At 35.0% G+C, this 15,105-nt stretch overlaps 1 protein-coding gene across 1 annotated transcript in view; it reads left to right on the top strand.

The window, feature by feature from the left end:
• The window catches only part of ADGRB3 (adhesion G protein-coupled receptor B3), a 460,553-nt gene that overhangs the window by 200,293 nt on the left and 245,155 nt on the right, over window positions 1-15,105 (top strand). The window contains exons 5-8 of the mRNA XM_062571088.1: window positions 1,203-1,367; window positions 2,308-2,472; window positions 8,847-8,948; window positions 9,510-9,616. Coding sequence (XP_062427072.1) covers window positions 1,203-1,367; window positions 2,308-2,472; window positions 8,847-8,948; window positions 9,510-9,616 — 539 coding nt within the window. The remainder of the gene's footprint in view (window positions 1-1,202; window positions 1,368-2,307; window positions 2,473-8,846; window positions 8,949-9,509; window positions 9,617-15,105) is intronic.

The following is a 15,105-nucleotide window of genomic DNA, read 5'->3' as shown; positions in this document are numbered from 1 at the left end:
TAATTATAAAAGCAGGTTTTCAAAGAAGACTATTAATCAAATCACATTGTAGTACAACCTGAATTTTTAGTTTATATTGGGTAATTGTAGAGGCAATGAGCAACTGATGATTGGTGAAGTCTGTATGAATACAGAGTTCTGAATTAGTACAATAAGTAATAACACATTTTATAATGCTTATCCATTTTTAGAAATCCTGTCTAGATCTCCTATTCATTATAGAATATCTAATTTTTCACTTGTATGAGAACTTAATTGGTTTGTATTTTTATTATTTTGGTTTTGAATATTTTCATTTACCCAAACAAACCTTCTGATATATGAAATTGAAAATAACAATCCAAAACTTTTACTCATGACAAGACTTATCCAAATTAAAATGTGATGGCTAATATAAAATACTAAATGCGGAACTGATCACCATATCTATATTGTTTAAAACTGAACTTAACAAATTCAGAAAGAAGATTATGCAACATACTAGAAGGAAGTAGACTTGAGGACTAAGGAAGACCATTTCTGTTCTTTTATGTTTTATCTGAAAAGCATATTGAAGAACTGGGGTCATTTACCTTAGACGGCTGATGGATGATAAAAGCATATGCAACATTATAAATATAAAAAATAGAATAGGCAGTGTGACAGCTCAGTTTTCCTTTTCCTATTCAACTAAATAGACTAAATTTTGCAGTCAGACTAAGGATCTTAAGCTGACCCATGCAAGTGATCACTGAAGCTGTAAAGAATCACTTTCAAGGGCTCAGAGCTTATACGATACAAGATTGGTCCCCACTTCTGCCTAAAAATGCAAACAAGACTTTTACAGAAAAAAAAAAACTTTTGGGCCTTTCAAATATCATGGTATGTTAGCATATTCATAATATTTCTGTTGCTGTATCAGCATGCCCTTTGAGAAGATGAAAATTTCTTTACTTGAAGAAAAAGAAAAAAGATTTTAAAGATTTTAAAATAGCTCATCATTGCAGTTTCTGTGTTTGATATGATACATTTTATAAGCAAAGTTTTCAAAGCCTTCCAAGTCAGTAATATTACTGTGAGAAGGCAAATGTCTTCAGTCTGGGATTAGCCCAAGAGCTGCATTCATAGATAAATTGAAACTTCCTAACCTAGGATGAATACTTGAGGCATTGCATGGGTTTGGTGGTAATTCTGGCGTGTCTCTTTTGTGTCTGGTGTGGCAGTGGATGGACAGTGGCAAGAATGGAGCTCGTGGAGCCAGTGCTCGGTGACCTGTTCCAATGGCACCCAGCAGAGAAGCCGACAGTGCACCGCTGCAGCCCACGGCGGCTCCGAGTGCCGGGGGCCCTGGGCTGAGAGCAGGGAGTGCTATAACCCGGAGTGCACTGGTAAGTAGCGATTCACACAAAGAAGTGCAACACATGCCTGCTACTGAGAAGAGAATCAAGGGCCTGTCTTGCCAGTAGCTTTGAGACTAGAACCAGTGATGCATAGGCAGATTTCTGGGCCTCTGCAGATCCCAGCGGGCTGCAAATGGGCAGAGCAGCCCTCTTCCAGAGGGAGAATTGTGGCCTTACTCCTTTTTCCCTTTGAGGAGGCACCTGGAGATACAAAAATAAAGAATTCATCTGAAAAGACTGCATGACAGGGGATGCATATCTGCATTTCAGTTTTACCATCATTTAAAGAAAATACAACAGTTTTAGAACAGAATATTTGAGAACTAAGAAGTTTAATAATGTCTGTCAAGAACCTAGAAACTGAACATACTTGAATTGTTCCTCTTCTTTTTTGAGGCTTCATCATGACCCGCTGAAAGTATGAAAGCAGCCTTTCAGTGTGGGTAATTATTTATATTGAATTTTAAGCCCCATTTGCACTGTCAGATCCTGTGAAATAAAGCTTCTAAAATAACATATACAGGAGTGTTTTTATTTAGCTTTTTATTAGTTATTTATGTACATTGCAAATGTGTGTCATTATATGTGCCGTACAATAGCACCATACAAGTACATTTAAAAGTAAGTACATTTAAAACAAAAATGTCTGTTTTGCAGTCTAACTCAGAGTTAATGTGCATCAACTCTTTTTACTCTACCTTGATATGCAAGTCATTTAGCCAACAAGTCCATGTTTAAGAGCCAAGTAGATACATGCCCATCTTTAGAAGTTTCGTGCACTTAAATCTATCATTTCTGTAACAAGTTTTACCTATATAAATGTATTTTTTGGGGGGAGGAGGCTTTCTTCTTTGACCTAAGTAAAGAATAACCTATCCATCCTCCTATAACAGTCATTATGTCATGACTATAATTATATTTTTCTAAGCAAATGGCCAGTGGAACCAGTGGGGACACTGGAGTGGGTGTTCCAAATCCTGTGATGGTGGCTGGGAGAGGCGAATAAGGATCTGTCAAGGTGCTTCTGTAACGGGGCAACAGTGTGAAGGAACCGGAGAGGAAGTTAGACGGTGCAGTGAACAAAGATGCCCAGGTGAGAACCAAATACAATCACTGCTGTTATATACACCAATATGTGCCTTACTCTGATGGTTATCTTTAGGAGAGAAAAGATCAGTGTATAAAAAGCCATGTCCATAAAAAGCCATATCGGGCCTGGGTTTCAGCAACTGCTGTTTTTCTCTCAGTATCGTTACATTTCTGTAGCTAGGTATAAACTATCCCAGTTGGGTATCTAAGCAATGCATCGTTTTTTAAAAAAAATAAAAATACTACAGTATAAAAAGGTACCCGAAAAAAAAATTTATTGCATAGTTGCAGCTACACTATTTGGAGTAGAGATGATTTGATGCAGAAATTCTGTAGGAATGCACTGTTTCTGAGAGTATTAGGGCTGTTTTTTTAAGTCATGGAATTCTTTTATCCACTGTACAAGAGACACCTGTATAGGGAGCAAATTCCAATTAAATGAAGGAAAGGGGCAAAGAATTAACCTTACTGTCATATACAGAGTGAATGAATACATGAGCAACATTCTACAAAAAATAAAAGTCAATTAAAATGAAAAGGCATGCCTTTCCTGTTTTAATATAATCTTAAAACATATTTATTTGCAGCAGTTTTTACTTTATCCTCCTGACTGATTTAGTCTTCTTCAATAAAAGCTAATAAAAGCACATTTGAGCTTCCTCGAAAGTGATTAAACAAGAACATTTGGTGAATCTGATCATATTTATCTGTGATGAGATATTTTCTTAAAGTAAAAGAATACATTGTTGGTCAGGTGTAAGAAAACAAAGTAAGATGCAAACAGTGTAGGATGTCTGAGTCGCTTGGGAAATTGTATGTTCTGATTTTAGCAGGAAAAATGAATTGAACAATATTTCTGACTTCTGTACAATTCTACTTATTTCCATGGCTGTATTCTCTGGTAGGAACTTAAATGGCAGGCATGCTTGGGTTAGGAAAAGGGAAATATATCAGATGTGAATTTTGTGTTATCAGTCCCATGTTTTCATAGGCAGGACAGTTATCCCCTGACAGCCATCAAAGAACAATTTCAAGATATTGCAATACAGCAAAACAATTAATCATATTGCATTTGAAGAATAATAAAAGATGTATTTGTAGTTATGAATGTATAATACTTTACTAGAGAAGTATACCAAATATACATCTCAAATGTTCACTTTAGTTTTAATAAAATGCACATTATTTGCAGTATTGTGAAAGTAGTATGAAATAGTATTTGTATTGAGTTCCTAAACAGGTTATAATTCCCACAGTTAATGTAGGCTTCCTGCATAAAATTGCCATTCTAAAAGGTTAATGTGAATCTTTTCAATAAGCAGATATTCAAATAAACCAGCTTCCGCTTACAAAATCGTTCTTAAATAATTTATGTGTGTATATTTAGAAGTAAAATCACACTGCTGTAATCCAAATTTCAAAGGTTGCCACCTGCTGTTAATAAAATATTTTACATATGTATTTACAAGTCAAATACATACAAAACATTATTTGCCATTTGTTGTATTTATTTATTGACTTGATTAATTCCAGATCAGAATCAAAATGTTTATAGAAACCATAATAACCTAATGCACTTTTTAAAAAATAGTACTTGTGTGAAAGATTATAAATGAATAACACAGATTTAGTATAACTGTTTCTAGGCTGATGTTTCCTAGAGCATCTAATATTTATATGTAGATAGTGGAGAATTTACCAAAATACTACCTAACTAAATATAAACAAATAGACAGATTTACCTGCTATAAGTATCAAGTAAGATTGAAAAATACTTTACAGAGATGACTCTCTATTCGCTTAATGCTATTATGATTCCTATGGTTCAAAGTATAAATAAAGTTAAATTGCCAAAGTCAGGAAGTGATGATGATCCCAATACAGCAATTTTCATGATGTATGTGTTTTTTCTTCAGTAGCTGTAAAATAGTTCAGAAAAGCTATTTTCTGTCTCACTAGTTTCTCTTTCTGTGATAAGCCATTGAGAAACATGAGAAACAAAAAAGTCTAATTTTTCTTGTGTTAGCATTGGTTTACATTAGTGTAAGAATGGATCCACAGCTCTGTAGGTCTGCATAACATGTTTATAAAGTGGATAGAGCTATACCTGTCTATATGACCCAGAGGTCTGGACTTACAGACCCTATACTGCAGACTTAAAACTGTATTAGCAAAAGAAGAATAAAATATTTTTCAGTTATGCTAACAGATGTTAATAAAGTAGTTTTCAAATAGAGCTATTCACTTGACTGACTGAAAATTTTGACTGAACTTTTTTTAAAATTAGATTTCTGCATGTTCTGAACATTATACAAGGTTTTCTTTATAGTCAATCAGTGATGCTTTTCAGTTGGTTCAGAAAGGGGCTGAATTACATGAGACACTCCTAGAAGCTGAATATAAGCAGCACTAAGAAAGGCAGGCACAGAACTGTTATCTGAAAGTGGGTCTTCCAAATGGGTTGGTTTCTGGACAAGTGTTGAATTTCTTTCTTTCTGAATTATTTTTGTTCACAATTAGATATATTAAAATTGTGATTGTTCCCTTCTATTTTGCTGTGTTCTGGGAACAGAAAATTAACATTTGATTATATTCTGGCTTGAGTCATTTTTTCTTTTGTTGTACCCCAAATGTCTAAAATCAGGTTTCATTCCTAACAGGTCAGCAATGTTAAGGATTTAGTATTCTGTAAACTATAGTAAACAAATCAGAGAAAGACCAGAGAAAAAGAAAAAAAAATATGTTTTAAAAGTCATAGAGATATGGCCTAAGAGAAAATTAAGAAGAACTGAGTTTAGATGAAAGAGGAAATTGAGCTGGAATATACTAATGACTTCCAAATCTACAAAAAGACATTCTCCAGAAAACAGATTATCAGTTGTCCTCCTTGTCCACAGAGAATAGTATAAGGTAACACAGTCTATTTTGCACAAAGGAAATTCAGACTGGATAATAGCAAAAAGTGCTGAACTGCTTCCCACTCAGCATTAGAAAACTAATCCACTTATCTGAGATCTAAGTGAGTGCCAAGCAATTTAGAAGACAAGGAACATACTTTTTTCCCATTTTTTTCTGATCATGTGTTACACACTGCTGTGCAGAATCCCACTGCTGTGAACAGCATTTTGTATATGCAGACATTTGGAGAAGTACATGCGTTTTATTTGCCTGCCATCAAGTGTCTTAGTCTGTGTCAGATGAAGACAGAAGGCCTTTCCATCATCCTGCAAAATTCCCATCCTCTGCTGAGGTTACCACTTCAGCCAACAGCATTTAATTCCACACCTGCCAAATCCTACGACAGTACTTAACCTGTGTAAATAACATATGCCTTTTGAGTGCAAAGAGGAATGCACAAGAAAAGAATAAATAAATGAAACAGAAGCAGTTTTATGACAGAGAAAAAAAAAACTTCCGGACCCAGACTTGCTAGGCAACTTATCAAGTGGAAACCGCTGTGGAAAACTTAACACTGGATGAACAAGCAATAACTCTATCCCATAGGAATAAGGGAGAAAAATTCAAGAGAGCGGCTGTAGTTCTAGCTTTGTCCTCTTCTGTGTGCCTTTGAATGTCTTTGCCTTTCCCATATTTGTTAGGTGCCTAGTTAGGTTGTAAGTTTGGTAAAGCAGTGTGTGTTGTGTGCTTAGTCTGTGTGTTAACACACAGCTTCTTCAGGCCCCAGGTAGACTGATTGCCTTTTGGAGATTCGTACTGTCTCACTAGTGATGCTAGAGGAAGACTGGGCTTCTAGATCACTCCATTGAGTGTTTATGCTTAGCTAGGATGAATTCATGCCTATCATTACAGGGGTATAACATGCTAAATTTGGGTACATGCTTTGCATGGCAAGATATTGCTGAATCACATCTTCAGTGAGAGAGATGGTTTGTTTGTTCTGTTTTGTTTTGCCGTCTAAAGCAAATTTATCTCAGTATTTTCTATTTTCTTTAAAATTTTAGCAATACTCTGTGATTTTGTATGGCTTACTCCTGTTTATCTTTGTGTGTGTTATGAATTAATTGTGCCGTAGTTACAGAAATGCCTGAACTGGTCCTGAGGAGATCCAGCAGGACTAGCAAGGCTTTTTATTTTTAATTCAGACACTGAATGCCACTCCAGTGTGACTATACTGTACTATCTCCATTGGCAACTTGTGTTGACTGCATTAATGATGCTTTAATGTGGGCAGGAGCCTGATTAGTAAGTTCTGACCGATTTTTTGGCTTTGGAAAGAACTGATTTGGTTTCTATGCACCATATTCCTTGATCCAAGGTATTTGTAGAATGCCCTGAAAGACAACTGGGTGCACTGCACAGTCAGCCATGGTCCAGGAAAGCTTGTTAGCCTGGGCTCAGTGACGGCTTTTCCAAACTCTGACTTGCTCCTGCACCTCTCCCCTGATAACTCCAACCATGGGAAGGCTTTTTACTTTGAACATAGCACAGAGGTATGCAGATTATGGTTGGCACTTTGCTAGAGATAAAAGGCTCTCCAGTATTTCTGAGCTTTGAAAGGTGGCAAAAGCACACAGGTAGTACCCTTCTAATTAGTTAGAAGATCTCTGCTATTACCTGTCACTTGCTAACATAAAACAGATAGCATAGTATATGTGGGTATATGTTTATATATTTCTCTCTATATATGTGTATTTTCAGAAAAAAAAAAACATTTAACACAGTATTTGGAGAGAAGACAGATTTTCAGTTCTGAGAAGCAATCTTGGTATGTCTTATTAATGAACACACAGAATTTTAAATAGCCAGAGCTGCATGGCAAAAATACTTATCAAAGGCCTCTGAGATTTACCCCATTTGTATTTATGTAATTTATAACATTACCTCTGTTTTATCTTGATCTTGCAGAACATTTCTTTAGTTTACGAGATCATAGTATGATGGCAATTGCATTCGCTTATGTCACCAAATAACTTAGGTTTGTCAAAACCAGGTTTTCCTCATTTTAACACTGGCCTCCACCATTCACTTTTTGGGTATGTTTGAAGCAGCAGTGTTAGTATTCTAGATTACGAATATAATCAACTTTCTTTGCATTTTACTTTTAAGGGATCACTTGATTTATAGCATCACTAACTCTTGATTTACAGCTCAGGAATATTGATGATAGGACAAGCAATTTTCCTGAACAACTGTGATTAACATTAGTGTTGCTGAGACATCTACGAGGAGTTATTTGCTGTCCACAAAGAGAGGGTACAGACTGCTCAGTTCCTCCTGCACCTCACTCTTCTGTCAGGAGAAGTACAAAATAGGGAAGATGGACAGTTTTATGGATTAAGCTATGGAATTAGTAAAAACTGGTCTCTGATCCTACGTATACTAGAGATTCCACATGCAACCATGGATGAATAGTTGAATCACTTTTTGCCTTACCACTCCGTCTGTACAAGTGTGACAACATTTCCCTTCTCCTCTTCTTTTCCTTCTTTTGTAAATGCTTTGACTTAACACAGTAGGATTACAATTTACCCCAAATCTGTGTAATAATACTTTGAAATAACTCTTGTCTAGTCTCTCCTGAACTTAAAAAGAGTTATATTTCAACAAGTAGTATTTGTCAGTGCTTTAAGTTGTGAACCATCTTCAGCCAAAGGTTTACTGTGTTGATCTAGCTTACTCAGGAATCATAAACTGGAAATCTACAGTACAATATAGAAAATACAAAAAGCAGAGTGAATCTGAAAATCATGACCATGTAAAAAATGAAACATGAAGCATTTATAAAAGCCTTTTTTTCCCCCTGTGTGTTTCTGTTACTATAGAAATGTGAAAGTATCTTTTCTCTTAAAATGGTAAAATGAGTAAAAGGTTGTTTTGTTTTATAGCCACTCAGCCGCACATTATTGACTGTGCTTGCTTAATTACCAATTTGTAATGAAAAACATTTCAAAGAAATAACCTGCTTTTTTGTCTCCAGAATATACAGTTCTCATTCAACAGGTTGTAATATTTCAACCATGGTTTTAGAGTGCATTATTTCACATACAGTTTGTTTTAGAAAAATCTTAGAGAAAAGTTTAGTGTAACAAGCATCACAACTTGTAGCTATTATCATCTTATTGAAGAAAACAGCAATAAATAAAGGTTCAGAACCATTAATACTACAGATACAATTTAAAAAGAGTTTGCTGAAGAGAATAGATGCATTGGCTATAAAATAAATACTGTCACAAAGCCAGTTGTTACACAAAAATTGCTGTTTTTGCATTCCCGCCTTCATGTATTTCATTCTTAAAATGAAACCAAAAGATGACAACATATATGCCAGGAATAATTAGATTGAATACTTACTTTTCTGATAAAAAATACCTATCTTACATTAATGTTTATATTTAAATTCTCATTTTTAAATGGCAGCACCTTACGAAATATGTCCTGAAGACTATTTAATGTCAATGGTGTGGAAAAGGACCCCAGCTGGGGACATGGCATTCAATCGATGTCCTCTCAATGCCACAGGTACAGTATTACACTGAAACTACATGACAGGAAAAGGGCAAAATCTTTTGCATTATATTCTCAGACATAATCATTGCCAGACTCATATACATATGTATAAATAAATTTATATGTATATATATACACACATACATATGCATATACATATATGTACATACATATGCTTTATCTCTTGTAGTTTACATATATGAATGGGTCTATGATATATGTATATAAATATATGTATTTATTACATGTGTTTCAGTGTTTATTATACACAGAGAAAAACAGAGAATAAAACTTGGCAGGACCTATCAGGCAAATTGATGAAAATGAAGCAAAACATAAAGATCTTCTTAATTAAAAATACCTGCTAAATGTTCACCAAGCGAACAATGAAATGTATTTCAGAATCTTGTACTATTATGTATACGCTACTGACCATTTCTATGAAACTGCTCTGTGTGTGCTTTTAAAATAATATAGATTGTAGTTTATATAAGCTTCATTCTTTCCAATTGCTCTCACTTACTTTTTTTTTTTTTTTTTTTTTTTTTTTTTTTTTGTCTGTGTGGCTTACAGGCACCACTAGCAGACGCTGCTCTCTCAGTGTTCATGGAGTGGCCTTCTGGGAACATCCAAGCTTTGCTAGATGCATATCAAATGAGTACAGACACTTGCAGCATTCAGTAGGTGCAAAGCCAGCTTTAGTACTTGCTCTGTTTATTCATTGATAATCATTGGTGTAAAAAGACTTGCCTGTTTGCTCTCAAGCAATATTTCTGATGAGAAATGCCAGGAGGAAAATAGATCTAAGAAAGAATAATTTGTATTCATGTATATCATTTGGATCTTCTATATTACTAATATTTAAATGAAAGAACCTTTGTCTTTACTGTAGATATGAAAAAAATAATGCAGGCTCCCTTTTTCCATGCTCACTGTGTGAAACTTTAATAGGGGGCAGAAGGTAAGACACATATTTTGGCTTATTAGAAAATGAGATGTGAATAAATGAGATTTACTGGAAGAGTGACCTGCTAAGTAATTTTATAATACCTTGAATTCTTTAATTGCACACTAGAAAGTCAGAAATTATTATATTTCTTCCTGGCATCAAACATAGAACTTCCTCTTCAAATGAAGAAAAACGATTATAGGAAAAAGCCATTGCAATATCTTAGAAGAAATAAAGTAACTCTAGATGAGAAATTGTCATGGTTATTTTAAGCATGCTTAACAAAGTTTATTTGCAGAACATGTATATTATAAGTTTATATACTGTTTTTTATATATGTTACATATTGCCTTATTATACTACTATGGTATGTGCTAGGTATATTGTTTGCAATCTATTTCAACAGTCCAAGCATTAAGCCAGGTTAATATAGAGGGAAGAACTTCTTTGAAGTTTCTCATGGACAACGGCTTTTGCCTGAATAATATATTTTCCTGACATTCTTATTGCTCTGCCTGCTTTTCCGAAGGCCACTGCTCCATTAATCATTCTGCAGAGGGGCACTAATGTAGCTATGTGCTTGGTAACTTCCCAGCCTCTCTGCAAAGTGCAACACTTTTCTAACATGTTTAACAATCTTTGGTGGCTTGAAAAGTAGGAGTATAGCTATCATTCCTCAAATTTGGCTTGCCAGTTGGAAGAGATTTTGAAGAATTTCCTTGAGCTGCATTTCTGTTTCATTAGATTCCAACTCAGCTGAAGCCTGGGATTCAGTTTCTGGGTAAACCCAAACAAGCATTATTTTAAACTCACACAGAAGAAAGCACCTTAGCAATTTTCCCAACTGCAAAGAAACATTATTTTCCTATATAGCTATCTGTATGTTGCTCTATGCATTTTGTTTTCACACTGGAAGTGACAATATTAAATTGGCTGTAACTATTTTGCATTTGATATTTTTGGTATTTTATTCTTTTGCAACAGCTGCTTATAGTATGTTTAAACATAGTTTTATACATGGGCGAGACAGTGCTATGTTTGAACTGGATTTGCTTAGAATATGTATATTTTGTAATTAGCACAATAAATGCAGCTACTGAAGGTTAGTAGAATATTTCCAATTTTAAATAATAATCATAATGGGATATTGCAAAACAAAAAAAATACTTTTGATTGAAAAAAGTGAAACATTTCATTTTGAGCTGATGTATAGAAGCAAATTATTTCTTTTTTCTTGCTTTTTTGCATTTAAGTACTATAATCTTCTGAAACACTTCAAAGGGCTTATTTATCTTGACCTGTCTGACCAGAAGACGATTGCTTTGAGAGTTATAAGCGACTTTCCTCCACTTCCGCCTTTCTAGATTTCATATCAACATTTATGCATAGTAGTGATCCTCATGCCATTGATTCTGCATTGATATTCAGCCTTTACTTTTTCATGTTATTTCTAAAAATCACTCATAAGCAATTTAACCACTGGGAAATAACTCTTTCATGCTATTCAGTAGTATGACTTGCCTGACTAAGTTTTGGTGGAGCACTGATATTTTTGAAGAGCTGCAGTCTTGGCAGAGAGGGGTCATTGTTGGACAAAACAAGGCATTTCTATGCCAGATCAGCTTTATCTATTCTTTTTTATTTCCTTTTTCAAAATATTAAGTATAATTAGACCACACTGTGAAATAATCTTTTGCCAAAGAACATTTAAAAATAACTAAAGCTTCTTTAAAGTTACACAAGCATCTAAGCACTACCTTATTGTTGTACTAAATTTCACTCTAGTTTCTATGCATACAAAGTAAAGGAGAAAAGTGGATTTCTTTTATGCTTGGGAGCTGCTCACAAAGAAAATCAAGTTGTCTTACATCTTGCTGCCACTCAAAGTGAATAACACAAATTATTTAAAGAATGTTAGAAAATAAGAGGTAAAGACCTATAAGGTCACAGCCTTGCAGATGTAGGCTTGTCCCCCCACGATGCATATGTCAGCTCTATAAATCCCTGAAAATAGGGCTTTATAAGGAAGTTGCTGACAGACGGTGTTGCTATAATGAATATGTGTGCTTATCAAAGCATTTATGAGATTTTTCAGTGTGCTTAACTTACAAATAGTGGAGTAGTGGGGGGATGTCATTCCATTCTGTGGACTGTTCTGTGAAATCTTAGTCTGAGCTGAATCTCTTTCATTTCTTCTCAGAAGTACACAGAATAAAAGAAAAAAAAAAGATTTTTTTTGAAGTTGATTTGAAGTAGCTGATATATATGTTATACAGACAATACTTAAAAGGATGTCTGCCTGGAAGGATACAGACAGGTTTCTACCTCTTTTCCATCCAAACTAACCACATAGGATCCGGAACCAGCCCAGAAGCCATGCAGTTGAATTCACACAATGCTGTGCCCAAGCAAATACTCTGTGATGAAAAGCTTATCATATACTGGGAGCCAGAGAGTATTACCTTGGCTACAGAGCCTGTTAGCCTGGCTACACAGATTCTGGACTGGATGATTGCAGTTATGTTAGTAAATAAACTAAACACGATGAGTGTCCAAGCTCAGATGTGTTCTTGCAATCATCTGTACTGTTTAATTGTTTATATATTAACATACTCCCTGACATGATTTAAGACCATGCCAGGCAGCACTTTCCCAGACAATGCCTGGCATTTTTTAGAGGATAGCATGACAGAAATCATTCCCTATAGGCAGTAAAACTATCTTTCTCTGTGGTGGAGGAGAGGAAATAATTCAGCCTGAGGTACACAAGCTGGGCTGTACTAGTTGGCCTCAGAGCTAGAAGTCCCAAGGCTATTATATTTACTTTTATTTACTATTTATATACAAAAAATACTTATATCTGGCCGGCTTGGACTATGGGTATAGAAGTTTGGGGACGCATGTGTCCATTAATGAAGACTGGCCGTTGTGAAAATGTTGGCTACAGTGACTCCCACAACTACAGTGGAATTGGGAATTCACACAAGGCAGAAATCTTAAGAAGTTAATTTATAGACTCTCACTCTAATGTCAATATGATTTTTACTTTCTTTCCTAAAGATGCTTTTCCCTACAAATGCTAACACAGATTTCACCATATGTCCACACTGAGCTATAATTCTGTGCTACATATAGGATAGAATATATATATTAAAACAGTTGCTAGACCCTTGAAGATCAGCCCCTTCAGTATATAAATATGTACTTATTGTATGTTCCTATAGGAGTTACAGTTTCATGCACAAACTCATGTACAAAAGTACATGTTTTCTGTTACTTACCTGGATGTGACATAGGAAGGATTTCAACCCTTAATAAGCAATATTACAATTGCAGAAACCCAGTTACTGCTGCATCTCATTCAGCTTGACTTAAGATTTGTAATAATTACCAATAAGGCAGCTGTGTAAATCATATTGAAATGATACTATCTTTCAATCTCAAAACCCATTTGAAAGTCTATTTGCAAAAGTGAAGAGTCAGTGAAGTTATAAAATACTCTGCTAATGCAAATCGTAATATAGTCTGTTCATAACCCCAGCATCATGCATAATTTATCTCTTTTTCCAGCCATTTGCAGAGTGTGCTAGGCAAAATTGTTGGCCCTACTCATGATAGGCATGTAATTGGTCCTCAAACGTGTAAGAAGGCAGGGTCTTCCTTTGGTTAAACAGAATTGTCTAGATACATGAACCACTGTTTGATATTTACATCAACACAGTACTTGATATTCTCTTACAAAAGATGCATCTGTTTGAATGTTTGAATGAAGAGAGCTTCAGTGCCTCCTTGAGATTAGGCTGTACTACTCTCTTAATTTTTTGTTGATAGGGAACTGAGGGAGGCCGGTTAAATGAGGTACTCAGAGTCATTCAGGAAGCCTGTGATTAAGGTGAAAATCTATGTCTAGTCTTCTGATTTAGTGCCTAATCACCAGGCCACTGTTCCTTCATATTCTTTATTTCTCCTCATATCAGAGCACAGAAAAACACTCACATCATAAAAATAGAGTAAATATGGGCTCTCTGAAGAGGATATGTAGTGGAACAGGATGAAGCAGTGAAATGAAACGGTTTGGCTTGTGTAGAGACTGATAGTCAACTTGCGTCATCAGAGGGCAAGGTGCCCTACGCCATCAATGTGTAGAAACTTGAGTAAAAGCAGTTAAGAGGATGAAGCATCTCAGCTATGCCACAAACATACTGCCTGTACTTTTGATAGTTTATTTTACCTTGTGCACTGTGGAATAGAGATCGTTTTAAAAACTGTGGGTGATAATTAGATCTCCTTGAATAATTGAACCAATTAGTCATGAATAATTTATCCAACATTTGGTACAAATCAGTCATCAAATGGATTCAACAAATATTATTTGACCAGTTAATATAGCTGGTTGAATAACATGAAAAATTATTCACTGAATAAATTAAAGGACAAAATGCCAAAATCCGTCAAATAAACCTTTTTGAAATTATTTGGTCAGCCCTAATAACAGTACTTAAAGAACATAGTTAGGATTACTCTTACTACAGCACTATAAGTGGAAAATGCAAAGTGATAAATACCTGTTCTTTGCCTTCTGGAATCACGTGACCTAGAGAATCAAGCAATAGCTTAATGAACAGGAAAAGAAGCATCTCATATATATATATATATATATATATATATATATATGTATATATACACATAATTTTTTTGGTGTTTCTGAGTGCATGTCTGGTCAAGGATTTCTTATATTGTCCTAGTGTGTTTGCAGTATTTGCAGCTTTTTATTAAGAAAATGTTCCTTGTCAAGTACCATGTTTCAGGACTATTAGCAGTCATCTGAGAGGCTAAGAAGGAGTATTTTGCCCACTGATGCACAATTTATTAAATGTATTCTTGCAAAAGAGGGCATTACAGAAAAGAAAGGTTTCCAATTATTTTTTGTATTACGGTTAGTAGCAACAAGATCCTTTCTTCTGTTCCTTGTGGATAGTTCTCAGTTGCATATAGATCACCATATTTCAGGTGATAGGGAGGAATTTCCCTGCTTTACCTAATTCCAGTTCATTTTCTCAGAATTCTGAGGTTTTGTTCTTCTCTATGGCATCTGTTTGGATTTTTGGAGGACGATTTGTGCATCCTACCAAATCAGTTCCTGCCATAGCAGAATTTGTGCACCTTGTTATATCTTACTGGGGTTTTTTTGGCATTTGACATAGAGTTTAATTTTCTGAA

The sequence above is a fragment of the Rhea pennata genome, chromosome 3 (assembly GCF_028389875.1).
Source record: "Rhea pennata isolate bPtePen1 chromosome 3, bPtePen1.pri, whole genome shotgun sequence".
Classification (NCBI taxonomy): Eukaryota; Metazoa; Chordata; class Aves; order Rheiformes; family Rheidae; genus Rhea; species Rhea pennata.
The sequence above is the reverse complement of the archived record's forward strand: the minus strand, read 5'-3'. Positions and strand labels throughout refer to the sequence as shown.